The 16,024-nt window shown below is 47.4% G+C and overlaps 1 protein-coding gene across 1 annotated transcript in view; it reads left to right on the forward strand.

The window, feature by feature from the left end:
• Nucleotides 1-16,024, forward strand: part of LOC121284318 (amyloid-beta A4 precursor protein-binding family B member 2-like) — a 140,076-nt gene that overhangs the window by 12,368 nt on the left and 111,684 nt on the right. The window contains exon 4 of the mRNA XM_041199713.1: nucleotides 9,363-9,571. Within this exon, the coding sequence (XP_041055647.1) occupies nucleotides 9,363-9,571 (209 nt within the window). The remainder of the gene's footprint in view (nucleotides 1-9,362; nucleotides 9,572-16,024) is intronic.

Raw genomic sequence — 16,024 nt, forward strand, 5'->3', positions numbered from 1 at the left:
CGCGGGGTGTGTGTGTGAGCGAGCGCGGGGTGTGTGTGTGAGCGAGCGCGGGGTGTGTGTGTGAGCGAGCGCGGGGTGTGTGTGTGAGCGAGCGCGGGGTGTGTGTGTGAGCGAGCGCGGGGTGTGTGTGTGAGCGAGCGCGGGGTGTGTGTGTGAGCGAGCGCGGGGTGTGTGTGTGAGCGAGCGCGGGGTGTGTGTGTGTGAGCGAGCGCGGGGTGTGTGTGTGAGCGAGCGCGGGGTGTGTGTGTGAGCGAGCGCGGGGTGTGTGTGTGAGCGAGCGCGGGGTGTGTGTGTGAGCGAGCGCGGGGTGTGTGTGTGAGCGAGCGCGGGGTGTGCGTGTGAGCGAGCGCGGGGTGTGCGTGTGAGCGGGCGCGGGGTGTGCGTGTGAGCGGGCGCGGGGTGTGCGTGTGAGCGGGCGCGGGGTGTGCGTGTGAGCGGGCGCGGGGTGTGCGTGTGAGCGGGCGCGGGGTGTGCGTGTGAGCGGGGCGCGGGGGTGTGCGTGTGAGCGGGCGCGGGGTGTGCGTGTGAGCGGGCGCGGGGTGTGCGTGTGAGCGGGCGCGGGGTGTGCGTGTGAGCGGGCCGCGGGGTGTGCGTGTGAGCGGGCGCGGGGTGTGCGTGTGAGCGGGCGCGGGGTGTGCGTGTGAGCGGGGCGCGGAGTGTGCGTGTGAGCGGGCGCGGGGTGTGCGTGTGAGCGGGCGCGGGGTGTGCGTGTGAGCGGGCGCGGGGTGTGCGTGTGAGCGGGCGCGGGGTGTGCGTGTGAGCGGGCGCGGGGTGTGCGTGTGAGCGGGCGCGGGGTGTGCGTGTGAGCGGGCGCGGGGTGTGCGTGTGAGCGGGCGCGGGGTGTGCGCGTGCGCGTGAGCGAGCGCGGGCGCGGGGTGTGCGCGTGCGCGTGAGCGAGCGCAGGGTGCGCGCGTGAGCGAGTGTGTGTGATCGGGTGCAGGGTGCGTGTATGTGTGAGCGAGTGAGAGAGTGAGTGAGAGAGGTGTTCACTACTGGGTCAGTGGAAAAGTATAGACAATGATGTGAACCCCAATCTGGAACAGCTCCGAGCGATCCCCTCCTATCCTGTGTAAGTTCCAGTGTGGCAGGAGGACCTTGACCCAATTCCCTCCCACCCCTTCCTCATATCCCTGCTCCCCATCGCCAGATCACTAGGAACTGGGACCCTGATTCCCCAGAATGGAGGGAGTAAGTTCAGCCCAGGTCATTCACCCTCCTGATGTTTTCAGGCTTTGGGCTTTTGTGACGTAGTCTTTCCCTTGACTCACCTGGGCTGTTCGCTTTAACAACTCTCATCAACTCTTTCTATTCTTACCCTCCCTCATTCATAGAGTTTGAAGGCTATTTGGCCCATCATGTCTGTACCAGCTCGTTTTTAGGCCATTCAGATTAGTCACAACCTCCCTGCTCTTTTCCAACAAATCTGCAAATACCCACACCCCATGTTTGCGCTCTCTTTCTCTTTCTACCTCGGTGACCCTCCTGACCTCTCTACTGCCTTATTGTGTGCTCTCTCCTTCAGGAGGACGGGGGAGCCTGTGTCCCACTTGCTGAGCAGGGTGGCTGTTTGCTCTATCCCTGGGGTTGGGCAGGTTGGTGCTCTCCTCTTCCTTGAGGGGGTGGGGAAAGTGTGTTTGAGGAGCCAGAGGGGTCAGGACTGGGGGCAGGGGTCCGGGCCCCTGGGCCAGCCTTGCAGAGATCCAGTGAGCATCTCTGTGATGAATCAGCAGTCAGAGCTCCTGTCAGAATAATGAAGGATTATTTCCTGGCCGTCGTAATTCTTCACCATTGGCCAGGTACAGAGTAAATTCCGATAGTAACTGTCCAGTTCACAGACTCTCCGGACAGCTGACCATTTCCTCTCTGCAGCTGAGATTGGTGGAGATTTTACAGTGAAGCTGCCTGTTTTGTGTGAAGGAAGGAGTTGTGAGCAGTCGATCATCTCCAGCTGAATCTGTTCCAGGATCTGCTCAACACAAATAATATCTGACACTGTTCTAGCAACAGAGACTGTCTGTAGAATCAGAGCAAAGAACAAGCCACAGTGCTGGAGAAGGGGTGAGGAGGACGTGTGGATGGGAGTGAGGGAAGAGGGGTGTGAGACCAGGGAGAGTGGAGGGTGGGAGGGGAGGTGAGCAGAAGCTGGGGGCATGGGAGAGGAGAGATGGACGTGTGCCAGGGGAGTGGAGGATGGGCTGCTGAAGTGGAGCTGTGGAACTGGCCTATCCTTTTAAGTGTCATGATTAGTTATGGCCAGGAGAGACTCTGTCTAAATAAAACCGACGTATCACCCAGCATCGACCTAGACACAGGAAAGAGCAAAGTCACACCATGCCCAGTCAACTCTGCAAAGTCCTCCTCACTAACCTCTGGTAACCTGTGCCAGAATTGGGAGAACTGACTCACAGACTAGTCAAGCAACAGTCTGACATAGTCATACTCACCGAATCATAACTTACAGCCAATGTCCAAGACACTGTCAGCACCTTCCCTAGGTATGTCCTGTCCCACTGGACTTCAATGTGACAGCATAGCTGACCGAGCTGGCCAAACCCTGAAGGAAATATCTGCCAGACTGGGCCTTCGGCAGGTGGTGAGGGAACCAACAAGAGGAAAAACCTACTTGACTTCCCACCAATCTACCTGTTGCAGGTGTAACTTTCAGTATTGGTAGGAATAATCACCGCAATCCATGTGGAGACACAGTCCTACTGAACACACCCTCCATCATGTTGTGTGACACCACCACCCTGCTGAATGGGATAGATTCGGAGCAGATCCATGAGGCTCTGTGGGTCATCATGAGCAGCAGAACTGTTCTCGACCACAATCTGTAACCTCATGGCCAGGCATATCCCCTCACTCTACCACTACCACCCAGCCGGGGGATCAACCATGGTTCAATGAGAATTATAGTGGTTCAAGAAGGCAACTTCTTCTCAAGGGCAATTAGAGATGGGCAATAAATGCTGGGCTTGCAAGTGATGCCTACATCCCAAAAAAGAATGAAAAAACAAGGGAAAGTTCTTTGCCAGTACATGACAAGTGATATTCTCCAGGGAGTTGTCTGGGGCCTCAGCTTTTCACCATATCTATTAGTGACTTGAATGAAGGAATAAGGAGTTTTATATCCAATTAACAAGTGACACAAAGTTAAGAGGTAATTAGGAGCAGGAGGTTACTTTGTATCATAGTCAGAATGTGAGTTTTTCTCATTCTTTAACAGGATGTGGGTGTTGCTGGCTTGCCCCTTGAGAAGGTGGTGGTGAGCTGCCTCCTTGAGCCGCTGCAGCCCATGTGGTGTAGGTACACCCACAGTGCTGTTAGGGAGGGAGTTCCAGGATTTTGACCCAGCGACAGTGAAGGAACGGCGATATATTTCCAAGTCAGGACGGTGAGTGACTTGGAGGGGAACTTCCAGGTGGTAGTGTTCCTATTCATCTGCCCCTGTCCTCCTTGGTTTTAGCGGTCGTGGATTTGGAAGTTGCTGTCAAAGGACCTTTGGTGAATTCCTGCAGTGCATCTTGTAGATGGTACACACTGCTGCTACTGTGCGTCGGTGGTGGAGGGAGTGGTTGGTGAAGGTGGTGGATGGGGTACCAATCAAGTGGGCTGCTTTGTCCTGGATGGTGTTGAGCTTCTTGAGTATGGTTGGAGCTGCACTCATCCAGGCAAGTGGAGAGTATGCCATCACACTCCTGACTTGTGCCTTGTAGATGGTGGACAGGTCTTGGGGAGTCAGGAGGTGAGTTACTTGCTGCAGAATTCCCAGCCTTTGACCTGCTTTTGTAGCCACAGTATTTATATGACTGGTCGAGTTCAGTTTCTGGTCAATGGTAACCCCCCAGGATGTTGATAGTGCAGGATTCAGCAATTGTAATGCCATTGAGTGTCAAAGGGATATGGTTGGGTTCTCTCTTGTTGGAGATGGTCATTGCCTGGCACTTGTGTGGCATGGATGTAACTTGCCATGTATCAGCCCAAGCCTGGATATTGTCAGGTCTTGCTGCATGTGGACATGGACTACTTCAGTATCTGAGGAGTTGCGAATGGTGCTGAAGATTGTGCAATCATCAGCGATCATCCCCATTCCTGACCTTGTGATGGACAGAAAGTCAATGCTGAAGCAGCTGAAGATGGTTGGGCCGAGGACACTACCCTGATTGGTTGGTTGTAGAATCGCTTAGCTCTGTTGCAAGCTGCTTTCTCTATTTGGCATGCAAGTAGTCCAGTGTTGTAGCTTCACCAGGTTTTTTTGTCCCTTTATTCTTCCATGGGATGCAGGCATCACTGGCAAGGCCAGCATTTGTTGACCACCCCAATTGCCCTTGAACTGAACCATTTCAGAGAGCATTTAGGAGTCAACCACATTGCTGACGGGTCTGGAGTCACATATAGGGCAGACCGGGCAGACTTCCTTCCTGAGAGGGCATTAGTGAACCTGATGGGTTTTTATGATAATTGATAGTTTCATGGTCATCAGACTAGCTTTATAATTCCAGATTTTGTTAACTGAATTTAAATTCCACCAGCAGCCGTGGTGGGATTTGAACCCATGTCCCGAGGGTATTAGCTCAGGCCTCTGGATTACTAGCCCAGTACATTAGTACATTACATTACCACTGTGCCACCATCTCCCCCAACACATTTTTAGGTATGCCTGTTGCTGTTCCTGGCATTCCCTCCTGCACTCTTCATTGAACCAGGGTTGATCCCCTGGCTTGATGGTAATGATAGAGTGGAGGATGTGCCGGGCCATGTGGTTACAGATTATGGTTGTATAGAATTCTGCTGCTATTAATGACCCACAGCACCTCATCGATGCCCAATTTGAGTTGCTAGATCTATTTAAAATCTACCCATTTAGCACAGTGGATAGTGCCACACAACACGATGGAGGATATTCTCAATGTGAAGATGGGACTTCATCTCCACAAGGACTGTGCGGTGATCACTCCTACCGATATGGCCATGGACAAATGCATCTGCAACAGGTAGATTGGTCAGGATGAGGTCAAGTAGGTTTTTCCCTCTTGTTGGTTCCCTCGCCATCTGCCACTCACCCAGTCTAGCAGTTATGTCCCTTAAAACTTGGCCGGCTCAGTCAGTAGTGGTGCTACCAAGCCACTTTTGGTGATGGACATTGAAGTCCCCCACCCAGAGTACATTTTGCGGCCTTGCCGGAAGGCAAACCTATGACACGTCGAATTCACGTCGGGGAGTTGGGGTCATCCACAAAGAAAAGGGCAGCAGACACATGGGAACACCACCACCTGGAAGTTCCCTTCCAAGCCAATCACCAACCTGACTTGGAAATATATCGCCGTTCCTTCACTGTCGCTGGGTCAAAATCCTGGAACTCCCTCCCTAACAGCACTGTGGGTGTACCTACACCACATGGACTGCAGCGGTTCAAGAAGGCAGCTCACCACCACCTTCTCAAGGGAAACTAGGGATGGACAATAAATGCTGGCCCAGCCAGTAACGTCCACACTCCAATGAAATAATGAAATCGAATCAGAATATTTGTTCAATGGGGAGAGAATAATCAGTACTGAGGAGTTACATACATAAAATGACCAAAAGCTAGCACACAGGTATAAAGTAATCAGTTAAAGCAAATGTGATGTTGGTCTTTATTTCAAGGCAGCTGGAATACAAAGAGTTGGAAATGGTGCTTCAGTTGTACACAACTCGGGTGAGACCCCCATCTGGAGTAACTTGGTTCAGTTTTGGACACCAAATCTCAGGAAGGGTATATTGACCATGGATGGGAGCAAGGCAGATTCACCAGAATACTGCCAGGGATAAAAGGATTAAATTATATTGTACAGCCTAGACTTGTACTTGCTTAAACAATGATATGTTCAAGGTGTTTTTGATGATTAAGGAGTTTGATAATTTATCTCTTTCCTCTTGGGGTCATGGGGTGGGGGGGAAGAGGGAATGGGGAGACAGAGTCCAGAACAAGGGGACTCGGAATCAGGTGGTTCAGGGTGATGTCAGGAAGCACTTCTTCACGAAGAAAATCTGGAACTCTGCTCGGAACTTTCAAGACTATGATGGATAGATTTTGGTTGGGCAAGGGTATTAAGGAAAATGGAGCAAAGATGACTAAATGAAATTGAGATAATAAGTGGTAGAATAACCTCCTGTTTCTATTTCCCTTGACGCACTGCTCACCAACAATCTGCTCACTGATGCTCAGTTTGGGTCCCACCTGGACCACTCAGCTTCAGAGCTTATTCCAGCTTTATGCAAGCACGGATATTGGCACAGAAATGGAATTCAGCTGTTTTCTTTGAACATTTTCAAACGCTTCGGGACCATATTATAAGAAGGATGTGAACACATTGGAGAGAATGCAGAAGAGATTTTCAAGAATGGTTCCAGGGATGAGAAACTTCAGCTATGAGGATAGATTGGAGAGGTTGGGACTGTTCTCCTTGAAGAGGAGAAGGCTGAGAGGAGATTTGATAGAGTTATTCAAAATCATGAAGGGTCTGGACAGAGTAGATAGGGAGAAGCTGATCCGGCCTGTAAAAGGATCAAGAATGAGAGGGCACAGATTTAAAGTGATTTACGAAAGAAGCAAATGTGATGTGAGAACTTTTTCACACACCGAGTGGTTCGGGTCTGGAATACACGGCCTGGAAGTGTGGTGGAGGCAGGTTCAATCGACGCATTCAAGAGGACATTAGACGATTATTTGAATAGAAACAAGTTGCAGGGGTACAGGGAAAAGGCAGGGCAATGGCACTAGGTCATAATGCTCATTTAGAGAGCTGGTGCAGACACGATGGGCTGAGTGGCCTCCTGTACCATTAAGATTCTGTGATTCCAAGTTCCTGGCATGTTTGTAAATGTACAGGTTTTAGTCCATACTGTCATAGCATGTTTGCACATGAACAGTAGCTGCAGTAGGTTTGATAGCATATTGGTAATGTTATTGGTCTAGTAATGCAGTGGCCTAATGCTCCAAGGACATGAGTTCAAATCCATTGTCCCTAAAACTGGGGAATTTGAATTCAGTTAATTAAATGAATCTGGAATTTAAAAAGAATTAGTCTCAGTAGTGGTGACCATGACATTGTTGTAAGAACCCATCTGGTTTGCTGATGCCTTTCAGGGAAGGAAATCTGTTGTCCTTGCCTGGCATGATCTATATGTGACTCCAGACCCATATTATGCTTTACTGTTAACTGTGACCTCTGAAATGGCCCAGCAAAGCACTCAGCTGCATTTAAGAAGGCAACTCACCACCATTTTCTCAAGGGCAGTTAGGGAAGGGCAGTAGGTACTGGCCTAGCCAGTGATGCACAGTGAGTGGACAAAAAAAAAGTTCACTACATATGCCTGGCATGTTTTATACATGTGCAGTTCCATGTATATCTATCCAGCCTGTGTGTGTACATTGGAGCTGGCATGTGTAGTGATGCCTCCATGGTTAAAGAGCTTCACAACACCCAATGTCCGCACAAGGTTCTGGTACCATTATCCCAACTAGGCACGAGGGTTTGATCCCAGTTGGGGGAGGTTGGGGGGTGAGGGGGGAAGAGTTGATGAAGCTCTGCTGGGCCCACTCTCTGGAAACCTTACCCCAACTCTATCCTGTGCCCAGCACTGTTTGATATGGTTCCAATCCCAATGTGGCAGCTTCTGGTGGCAATTTCTATTCCCAAAGTTCCAGCCTTGGTTGTGTAATTGAATGGAGGTTTGTGTCCATCACTTTTGGTATTTTTAGTAACTAACAGTTTAGATGTCTGTAATTTCACATCCAAGAGTGTGGTGACGGTGCATCTGTGTGATATCCCTGGGAAACAGCATCTCCACCTATTCCCGGTCGAATTTGTTGAATCCCGAGATTGTATTAAAGGGCCCTGCCTGTCACTGCCTGCCTGCTTTCCCCACACCCCCTGCTCCCCCGCCCCTCCAAAGCCGAGTGACTCTCAGTCCAGCTGCTGACTTTACTTCGAGCCCAGCACATGGGCTCTGCTGGGCTGTTAGATTAAATTCCTGGGATTTATAAAAGAAAGGTTGAGGCTTCTCCCTTCCACGAGCTCTGGAGGAGATTACTGCAACCAGAGAGAGAATTGATGCTGAAGATACTGGCATCAGAATGGAGAGCAAAGTGACTGACTTGGGTTTGTGTTTATTGAAACACAGGCCCAGGTTTGTGTTTATTGGGGGGCTGGCCTGGGTTTGCGTTTACTGGGGCGCCGGCTCAGGTTTGCGTTTATTGGGGCACCGGCCCGTTGTTGGGAGATTATTGGGTGTGGTTTTATTTTATTCAGGGGATTTGAGCATCACTGGCAAGGCTGGCATTTATTACCTGCCCCTAACAAATTGCCTTTGAGCTGTGGTGGTGTGCTACCACCTTGAATATAACCGAGTGACTTGTTAGACCCCTTCAGAGGACATTTAAGAGCCACATTGTTGTGGGAGTGGAGTCATGGGCATATTTCTTCCCTCAAGGACATTAGTGAACCAGATGGCAATGTGGTAGTTTTTTGTTCGCTATTATGAGACCCACTTTTCATTCCATATTTATCTGATCCACTGCATTTAAATTCCCCAGCTGCTGTGGTGAGGTTTGAACTCGTGTCTCTGGATCATTAGTACAGGCTTCTGGATCACTAGTTCAGTAACGTGACCACTATGCTACCGTTTCTCGTGACTGAAGCGAGGGTGATGTTTTTTTGAGTTGTATTGTGCCCCACCAACTGAACATTGATCTTCCTCATTACTGCTCCCAACATGCTGTCTCTCACTAGGGATGCTTCCACAGGTGCTCCTCACCCATGTGTTTGCTTTTTACGTGTGAGCCGGAATGGTGATAATTAAATGTTGTGGAGCATCACAGGAAGCCCAGTCGTTCATTGACTGCCACACCACCGTGATCAGGAGGCTGGAAAAGAAAACCTGAGAGAGAACCGTCAGGAATTACTGAGGTGCTGAGGCCAAATAGAATTTCACTGCCTTGAGCAACACAGGAGGGGACCAATTTAGCCAACTGTGTATGTACTGCCTCTTTGAAAGAGCTATCCAACTAACCCCACTCTCCCCCCACCGCTGCTCTTTCCCCATAGCCCTGTAAATTTTTTCCCTTTAAGTATTTCTCCAATTCCCCTTTTGAAAGTTATTATTGAATCTGCTTCCACTGTTCTTACAGGCAGCGCCTTCCAGATCACAGTAACTTTGTATTTAAAAAAAAAAATTCTCCTCATCATCCCCTCTGGCTCTGGTGAAAGGTCACAGACCTGAAACATTAACTCTTTCTCTCTCCACAGATGCTGCCGAACCTGCTGAGTATTTATTATTTGGGATTGATTATTGATGAGTTGTTAACATTTGTGATTCAGATCCTATCTGGAATCGGAACTCGTTTGAGACAGATGCAGACCTGCCGTCTGGCTGGATGAGGGTGCGGGACACCTCGGGGACCTATTACTGGCACATTCCCACAGGAACAACTCAATGGGAACCACCACCTCCTGCCTGCGATCAGGAACAGGGATCTCGGAAACCCTCTGTCATGTCACAGTGTACGACCCCCTCAGAGGAGCAGCAGGTAAATGCAGCAGGTTGTAAAGATGAGTTGGTTAGTGGTAGAGCGAGTTGTTCAATCTGGAAGAAAGACACCCCAGAGGAGCCGACATGGAGTGGAAAAAGAAAACTGAAAACAAGAACAAGGCTTCAAAAACATGGAAAGGATATGGGGAGAAGGTGGCCAGAATATAACACAGGAACTAGGAGCAGGAGAAGGCCATTCAGCCCCTTGAGCCTGCTTCACCATTCAATACAATCAAGGCTGACTGCCTCAACTCCACATTCCTGCCTGCTCCCCATATCCCTTAAAACTCTGTCAATCCCAGCCTTTAAATATATTCAACAATGGAGCATCTGCAACCCTCTAGAGGAGAGATTTCCAAAGATTCACAACCCTCTGAGTGAAAAAGTTTCTCCTCATCTCAGTCCTAAATGATCGGCCCCTCATCCTGAGACTGTGCTCTCGTGTTTTAGATTCCCCGACCTGTGGAAACAATCTCTGTGTCCACCATATCAAACCCCTTCAGAGTCTCGTATTTTTCAATGAGATCACCTCTCATTCTTCTAAACTCCAGAGGATACAGACCCAATTTACTCAGCCTCACATCAAAAACCCTCTCATCCCAGGGACCAATCTAGTGAATTGAGATGGCTTGGGGAATATGGGAGAAGGGGGTGTCTTGTTAAACTTTAAGAGATTGCTGCATGAATAACTATTTCTTCCTGCCTGTCCTCCACATTCCCCCCCCACCATATGTCTGTGTTTCCCAAATTGTCCCTTCCTCCATACTGTTCTCATCACTCCCCTGGCCCTATGACCCTTGGGATTTAGTTGCAGCTGACTTGGACTGCTTTAACTGTGAGTGAGAAGTGTGACAGAGTCGACGTGTGAAAGTCAAGTTCCTGTTTATTTGGAGTGTGTTTGTCGTCTGCAACTTGATGGTGGAAATTAATTTCTAGAAGAGAATGGTGTCTGAAGTAGAAATGATGTATGAACTGATAGGCTGGTCAGACTAGGCCTGGGACGAGAGGCAGAATGGTCACCACCTGTTCCTAATTTTCTGAAGAAAGTGCTTGGTTTGCTCCATTTTATTCTTAGAAATGTCCCAACCCTCACCCTGTAAAGATATTGGAATGGATTAGACCCACTTCTCCCCTCCACTTTCTATTTCCAAATTTCCCCGATGGAAGTGGGATTAGGGGTTGGCAGCACAGACACTATCAGGGCTGAGACTCTGTCTCCAGGATCATGAGTAAACAACTTCACTGGGTGAAACCCATCTGCTGCTTGGCGGTGAGTGGTCATCAATCAGGTCAATCAGCATCACATTAAGAAAGGCTTGCATTTATATGGCACCTTTCCCACCTCAGGTGATCCAAACCATTTTTTCAGTTTACACTTTGAAGCGTAGTCATGCGGCTCTCCAATGGCACTGACCCTCCAACAGCGCAGGACTCCCTCAGTACTGACCCTTCCGGTGGTGCAGCCCTCCCTCAGCGGGGTGGCACTCCCTGAATACTGATCCTCTGACAGCGTAGGACTCCCTCAGTACTGACTCTCCGGTGGTGCAGCGCTCCCTGGATAGTGATCCTCTCATAGCGCAGGACTCCCTCAGTACTGACCCTCCGGTGGTGCAGCGCTCCCTGGATACTAATCCTCTGACAGTGCAGGACTCGCTCAGTACTGACCCTCTGGCGGTGCCACGCGCTCTCCAGTGGTGCCACGCTCTCACAATTCTGACCCTCCGACACTGCTGCGCTTCTGTAGTGCTGAACTGGCAATGTAAACCTGAACGGAACTTGCTCACACACAGAGTAGATGAGGAGAATATCATAGATAAATCTAAGCAGAAGCTAGATAAAAGTGAAGGAGGAAGGTTTTGATGGATATGCTGATAGGTTGAAATAAAAATGAATGAAAGAAGGATCACATGAAACATAAACAGCAGCGTGAATTATTGGGCTTTCAAGCTTATTTCTTTGATGTATAAACGTGAATCTCTGCAGCGGGATTTGAACATATAACCTGACTCAGGTGAGAGTATTACCCACTGAACCATGACTGATACCCACATGTACATCAGCTTCTCCATTACTACAAAACAATACACTCAAAGCTTCACACTGTAGAGTAAAATAAATCCCATCTTGATACCTGTTGCCCTTAATATTGCTGGCACGTTGGTAGTGTTTGCTCATTAATATTGTTGAGTTGGATTGGTGATATTCACACTGTCATATTGATGAGTTGGGGGTATTCACACTGTCATATAGATGAGTTGGGGGTATTCACACTGTCATATAGATGAGTTGGGGGTATTCACACTGTCATATAGATGAGTTGGGGGTATTCACACTGTCATATAGATGAGTTGGGGGTATTCACACTGTCATATTGATGAGTTGGGGGTAATCACGCTATCATATAGGTGAGTTGGGGGTATTTACGCTGCCATATAGATGAGTTGGGGGTATTTACGCTGCGATATAGATGAGTTGGGGGTATTTACGTTGTCATATAGATGAGTTGGGGGTATTTACGCTGTCATATAGATGAGTTGGGGGTATTTACGCTGTCATATAGATGAGTTGGGGGTATTTACGCTGTCGTATAGATGAGTTGGGGGTATTTACGCTGTCATATAGATGAGTTGGGGGTATTTACGCTGTCATATAGATGAGTTGGGGGGTATTTACGCTGTCATATAGATGAGTTGGGGGTATTTACGCTGTCATATAGATGAGTTGGGGGTATTTACGCTGTCATATAGATGAGTTGGGGGTATTTACGCTGTCATATAGATGAGTTGGGGGTATTTACGCTGTCATATAGATGAGTTGGGGGTATTTACGCTGTCATATAGATGAGTTGGGGGTATTTACGCTGTCATATAGATGAGTTGGGGGTATTTACGCTGTCATAGATGAGTTGGGGGTATTTACGCTGTCATATAGATGAGTTGGGGGTATTTACGCTGTCATATTGATGAGTTGGGGGTATTTACGCTGTCATATAGATGAGTTGGGGGTATTTACGCTGTCATATAGATGAGTTGGGGGTATTTACGCTGTCATATTGATGAGTTGGGGGTATTTACGCTGTCATATTGATGAGTTGGGGGTATTTACGCTGTCATATAGATGAGTTGGGGGTATTTACGCTGTCATATAGATGAGTTGGGGGTATTTACGCTGTCATATAGATGAGTTGGGGGTATTTACGCTGTCATATAGATGAGTTGGGGGTATTTACGCTGTCATATAGATGAGTTGGGGGTATTTACGCTGTCATATAGATGAGTTGGGGGTATTTACGCTGTCATATTGATGAGTTGGGGGTATTTACGCTGTCATATTGATGAGTTGGGGGTATTTACGCTGTCATATTGATGAGTTGGGGGTATTTACGCTGTCATATTGATGAGTTGGGGGTATTTACGCTGTCATATTGATGAGTTGGGGGTATTTACGCTGTCATATTGATGAGTTGGGGGTATTCACGCTGTCATATTGATGAGTTGGGGGTATTTACACTAATAGTAAGTTGGAGGTATTCCACAGTCATTTTAATGAGTTGGAGGTATTCACACAGTAATATTGATGAGTTGGGGGTATTCCACAGTAATATTCATGAGTTGGGGGTATTCCAAAGTAATATTGATGTGTTGGGGGTATTCCACAGTAATATTGATGAGTTGGGGGGTATTCACACAGTAATATTGATGAGTTGGGGGTATTCACACAGTAATATTGATGAGTTGGGGGTATTCACACTGTAATATTGATGAGTTGGGGGTATTCACACTGTAATATTGATGAGTTGGGGGTATTCACACTGTAATATTGATGAGTTGGGGGTATTCACACTGTAATATTGATGAGTTGGGGGTATTCACACTGTAATATTGATGAGTTGGGGGTATTCACATTGCAATATTGATGAGTTGGGGGTATTCACAGTAATATTGATGGGTTGAGAATATTCACACGGTAATATTGATGTGTTAGTGGTATTTGCACAGTCATATTGATGAGTTGGGGGTATTTGCACAGTCATATTGATGAGTTGGGGGTATTTGCACAGTCATCTTGATGAGTTGGGGATAACCGTACAGTCATATTGATGAGTTGAGGGTATTCACACAGTAATATTGATGCGTTGGGTTGGTGGTATGCATGCAGTAATATTAATGAGTTGTATTCACGCAGTAATATTGACGAGTTAAGGATATTCACAGTCACATTGATGAGTTGGGGGTGTTCACACTAATATTGATGAGTTGGGGGTATTCACACTGTAATATAGATGAGTTGGGGGTATTCACACTGTAATATAGATGAGTTGGAGGTATTCACACTAAAATATTGATGAGTTGGGGGTATTCACGCTGTAATATTGATGAGTTGGGGGTATTCACGCTGTCATATTGATGAGTTGGGGGTATTCACGCTGTCATATTGATGAGTTGGGGGCACTCACGCTGTAATATTGATGAGTTGAGGGTATTCACACAGCCATATTGATGAGTTGGGGGTATTCACCCTAATATAGATCTGTTGGGGGTGTTTGCACAGTCATATTGATGAGTTGGTAATATTCACACAGTCATATTAATGGGTTAGGTTGGTGGTATCCATGCAGTCATATTGATGAGTTGTATTCAAACTGTAATATTGATGCCTTGGGTTGGTGGTATCCATGCAGTAATATCGATGAGTTGGGGTTATTTGCACAGTCATATTGATAAACACGCAGTCATATTGATGAGTTGGGGGTATTCGCGCAGTCATATTGATGAGTTGGGGGTATTCGCACAGTCATATTGATGAGTTGGGGGTATTCGCACAGTCATATTGATGAGTTGGGGGTATTCGCACAGTCATATTGATGAGTTGGGGGTATTCGCACAGTCATATTGATGAGTTGGTGGTATTCGCACAGTCATATTGATGAGTTGGGGGTATTCGCACAGTCATATTGATGAGTTGGGGGTATTCGCACAGTCATATTGATGAGTTGGGGGTATTCGCACAGTCATATTGATGAGTTGGGGGTATTCGCACAGTCATATTGATGAGTTGGGGGTATTCGCACAGTCATATTGATGAGTTGGGGGTATTCGCACAGTCATATTGATGAGTTGGGGGTATTCGCACAGTCATATTGAGTTGGGGGTATTCGCACAGTCATATTGATGAGTTGGGGGTATTCGCACAGTCATATTGAGTTGGGGGTATTCGCACAGTCATATTGATGAGTTGGGGGTATTCGCACAGTCATATTGATGAGTTGGGGGTATTCGCACAGTCATATTGATGAGTTGGGGGTATTCGCACAGTCATATTGATGAGTTGGGGGTATTCGCACAGTCATATTGATGAGTTGGGGGTATTCGCACAGTCATATTGATGAGTTGGGGGTATTCGCACAGTCATATTGATGAGTTGGGGGTATTCGCACAGTCATATTGATGAGTTGGGGGTATTCGCACAGTCATATTGATGAGTTGGGGGTATTCGCACAGTCATATTGATGAGTTGGGGGTATTCGCACAGTCATATTGATGAGTTGGGGGTATTCGCACAGTCATATTGATGAGTTGGGGGTATTCGCACAGTCATATTGATGAGTTGGGGGTATTCGCACAGTCATATTGATGAGTTGGGGGTATTCGCACAGTCATATTGATGAGTTGGGGGTATTCGCACAGTCATATTGATGAGTTGGGGGTATTCGCACAGTCATATTGATGAGTTGGGGGTATTCGCACAGTCATATTGATGAGTTGGGGGTATTCGCACAGTCATATTGATGAGTTGGTGGTATTCGCACAGTCATATTGATGAGTTGGTGGTATTCGCACAGTCATATTGATGAGTTGGTGGTATTCGCACAGTCATATTGATGAGTTGGTGGTATTCGCACAGTCATATTGATGAGTTGGTGGTATTCGCACAGTCATATTGATGAGTTGGTGGTATTCGCACAGTCATATTGAAGCGTTGGTGGTATTCGCACAGTCATATTGAAGCGTTGGTAATACTCACAGTGTCATATTGAAGCGTTGGTAATATTCACACAAGTCCCCCGGTCCTGATGGACTTCATCCTAGCGCATTAATAGAAGTAACTGCTGAGAGAGATAGTAGTTGCATTGGTTTTAATTTTCCAAAATTCCCTAAATTCTTGAAAGGTGCCATCAGATAGGAAACTAGTGAATGTGACTTTTCGATTCAAGAAAGGAGGGTGACTGAAAGCAGGAAATTACAGACCAGTTAGCTTAACATCTGTCATAGGGAAAATGCTGGAATCTATTATTAAGGAGGTTATAGCATGGCGCTTAGAAAATCTCAATGCAATCAGGCCGAGTCAACATGGTTTTGTGAAAGGGAAATTGTCTTTGACTAATTCATTAGAGTTCTTTGAGGAAGTAACAAGTAATGTGAATAAAGGGAAACCTGTGGATGTGCTAGAT

This window comes from Carcharodon carcharias, chromosome 11 (assembly GCF_017639515.1).
Source record: "Carcharodon carcharias isolate sCarCar2 chromosome 11, sCarCar2.pri, whole genome shotgun sequence".
NCBI lineage: Eukaryota > Metazoa > Chordata > Chondrichthyes > Lamniformes > Lamnidae > Carcharodon > Carcharodon carcharias.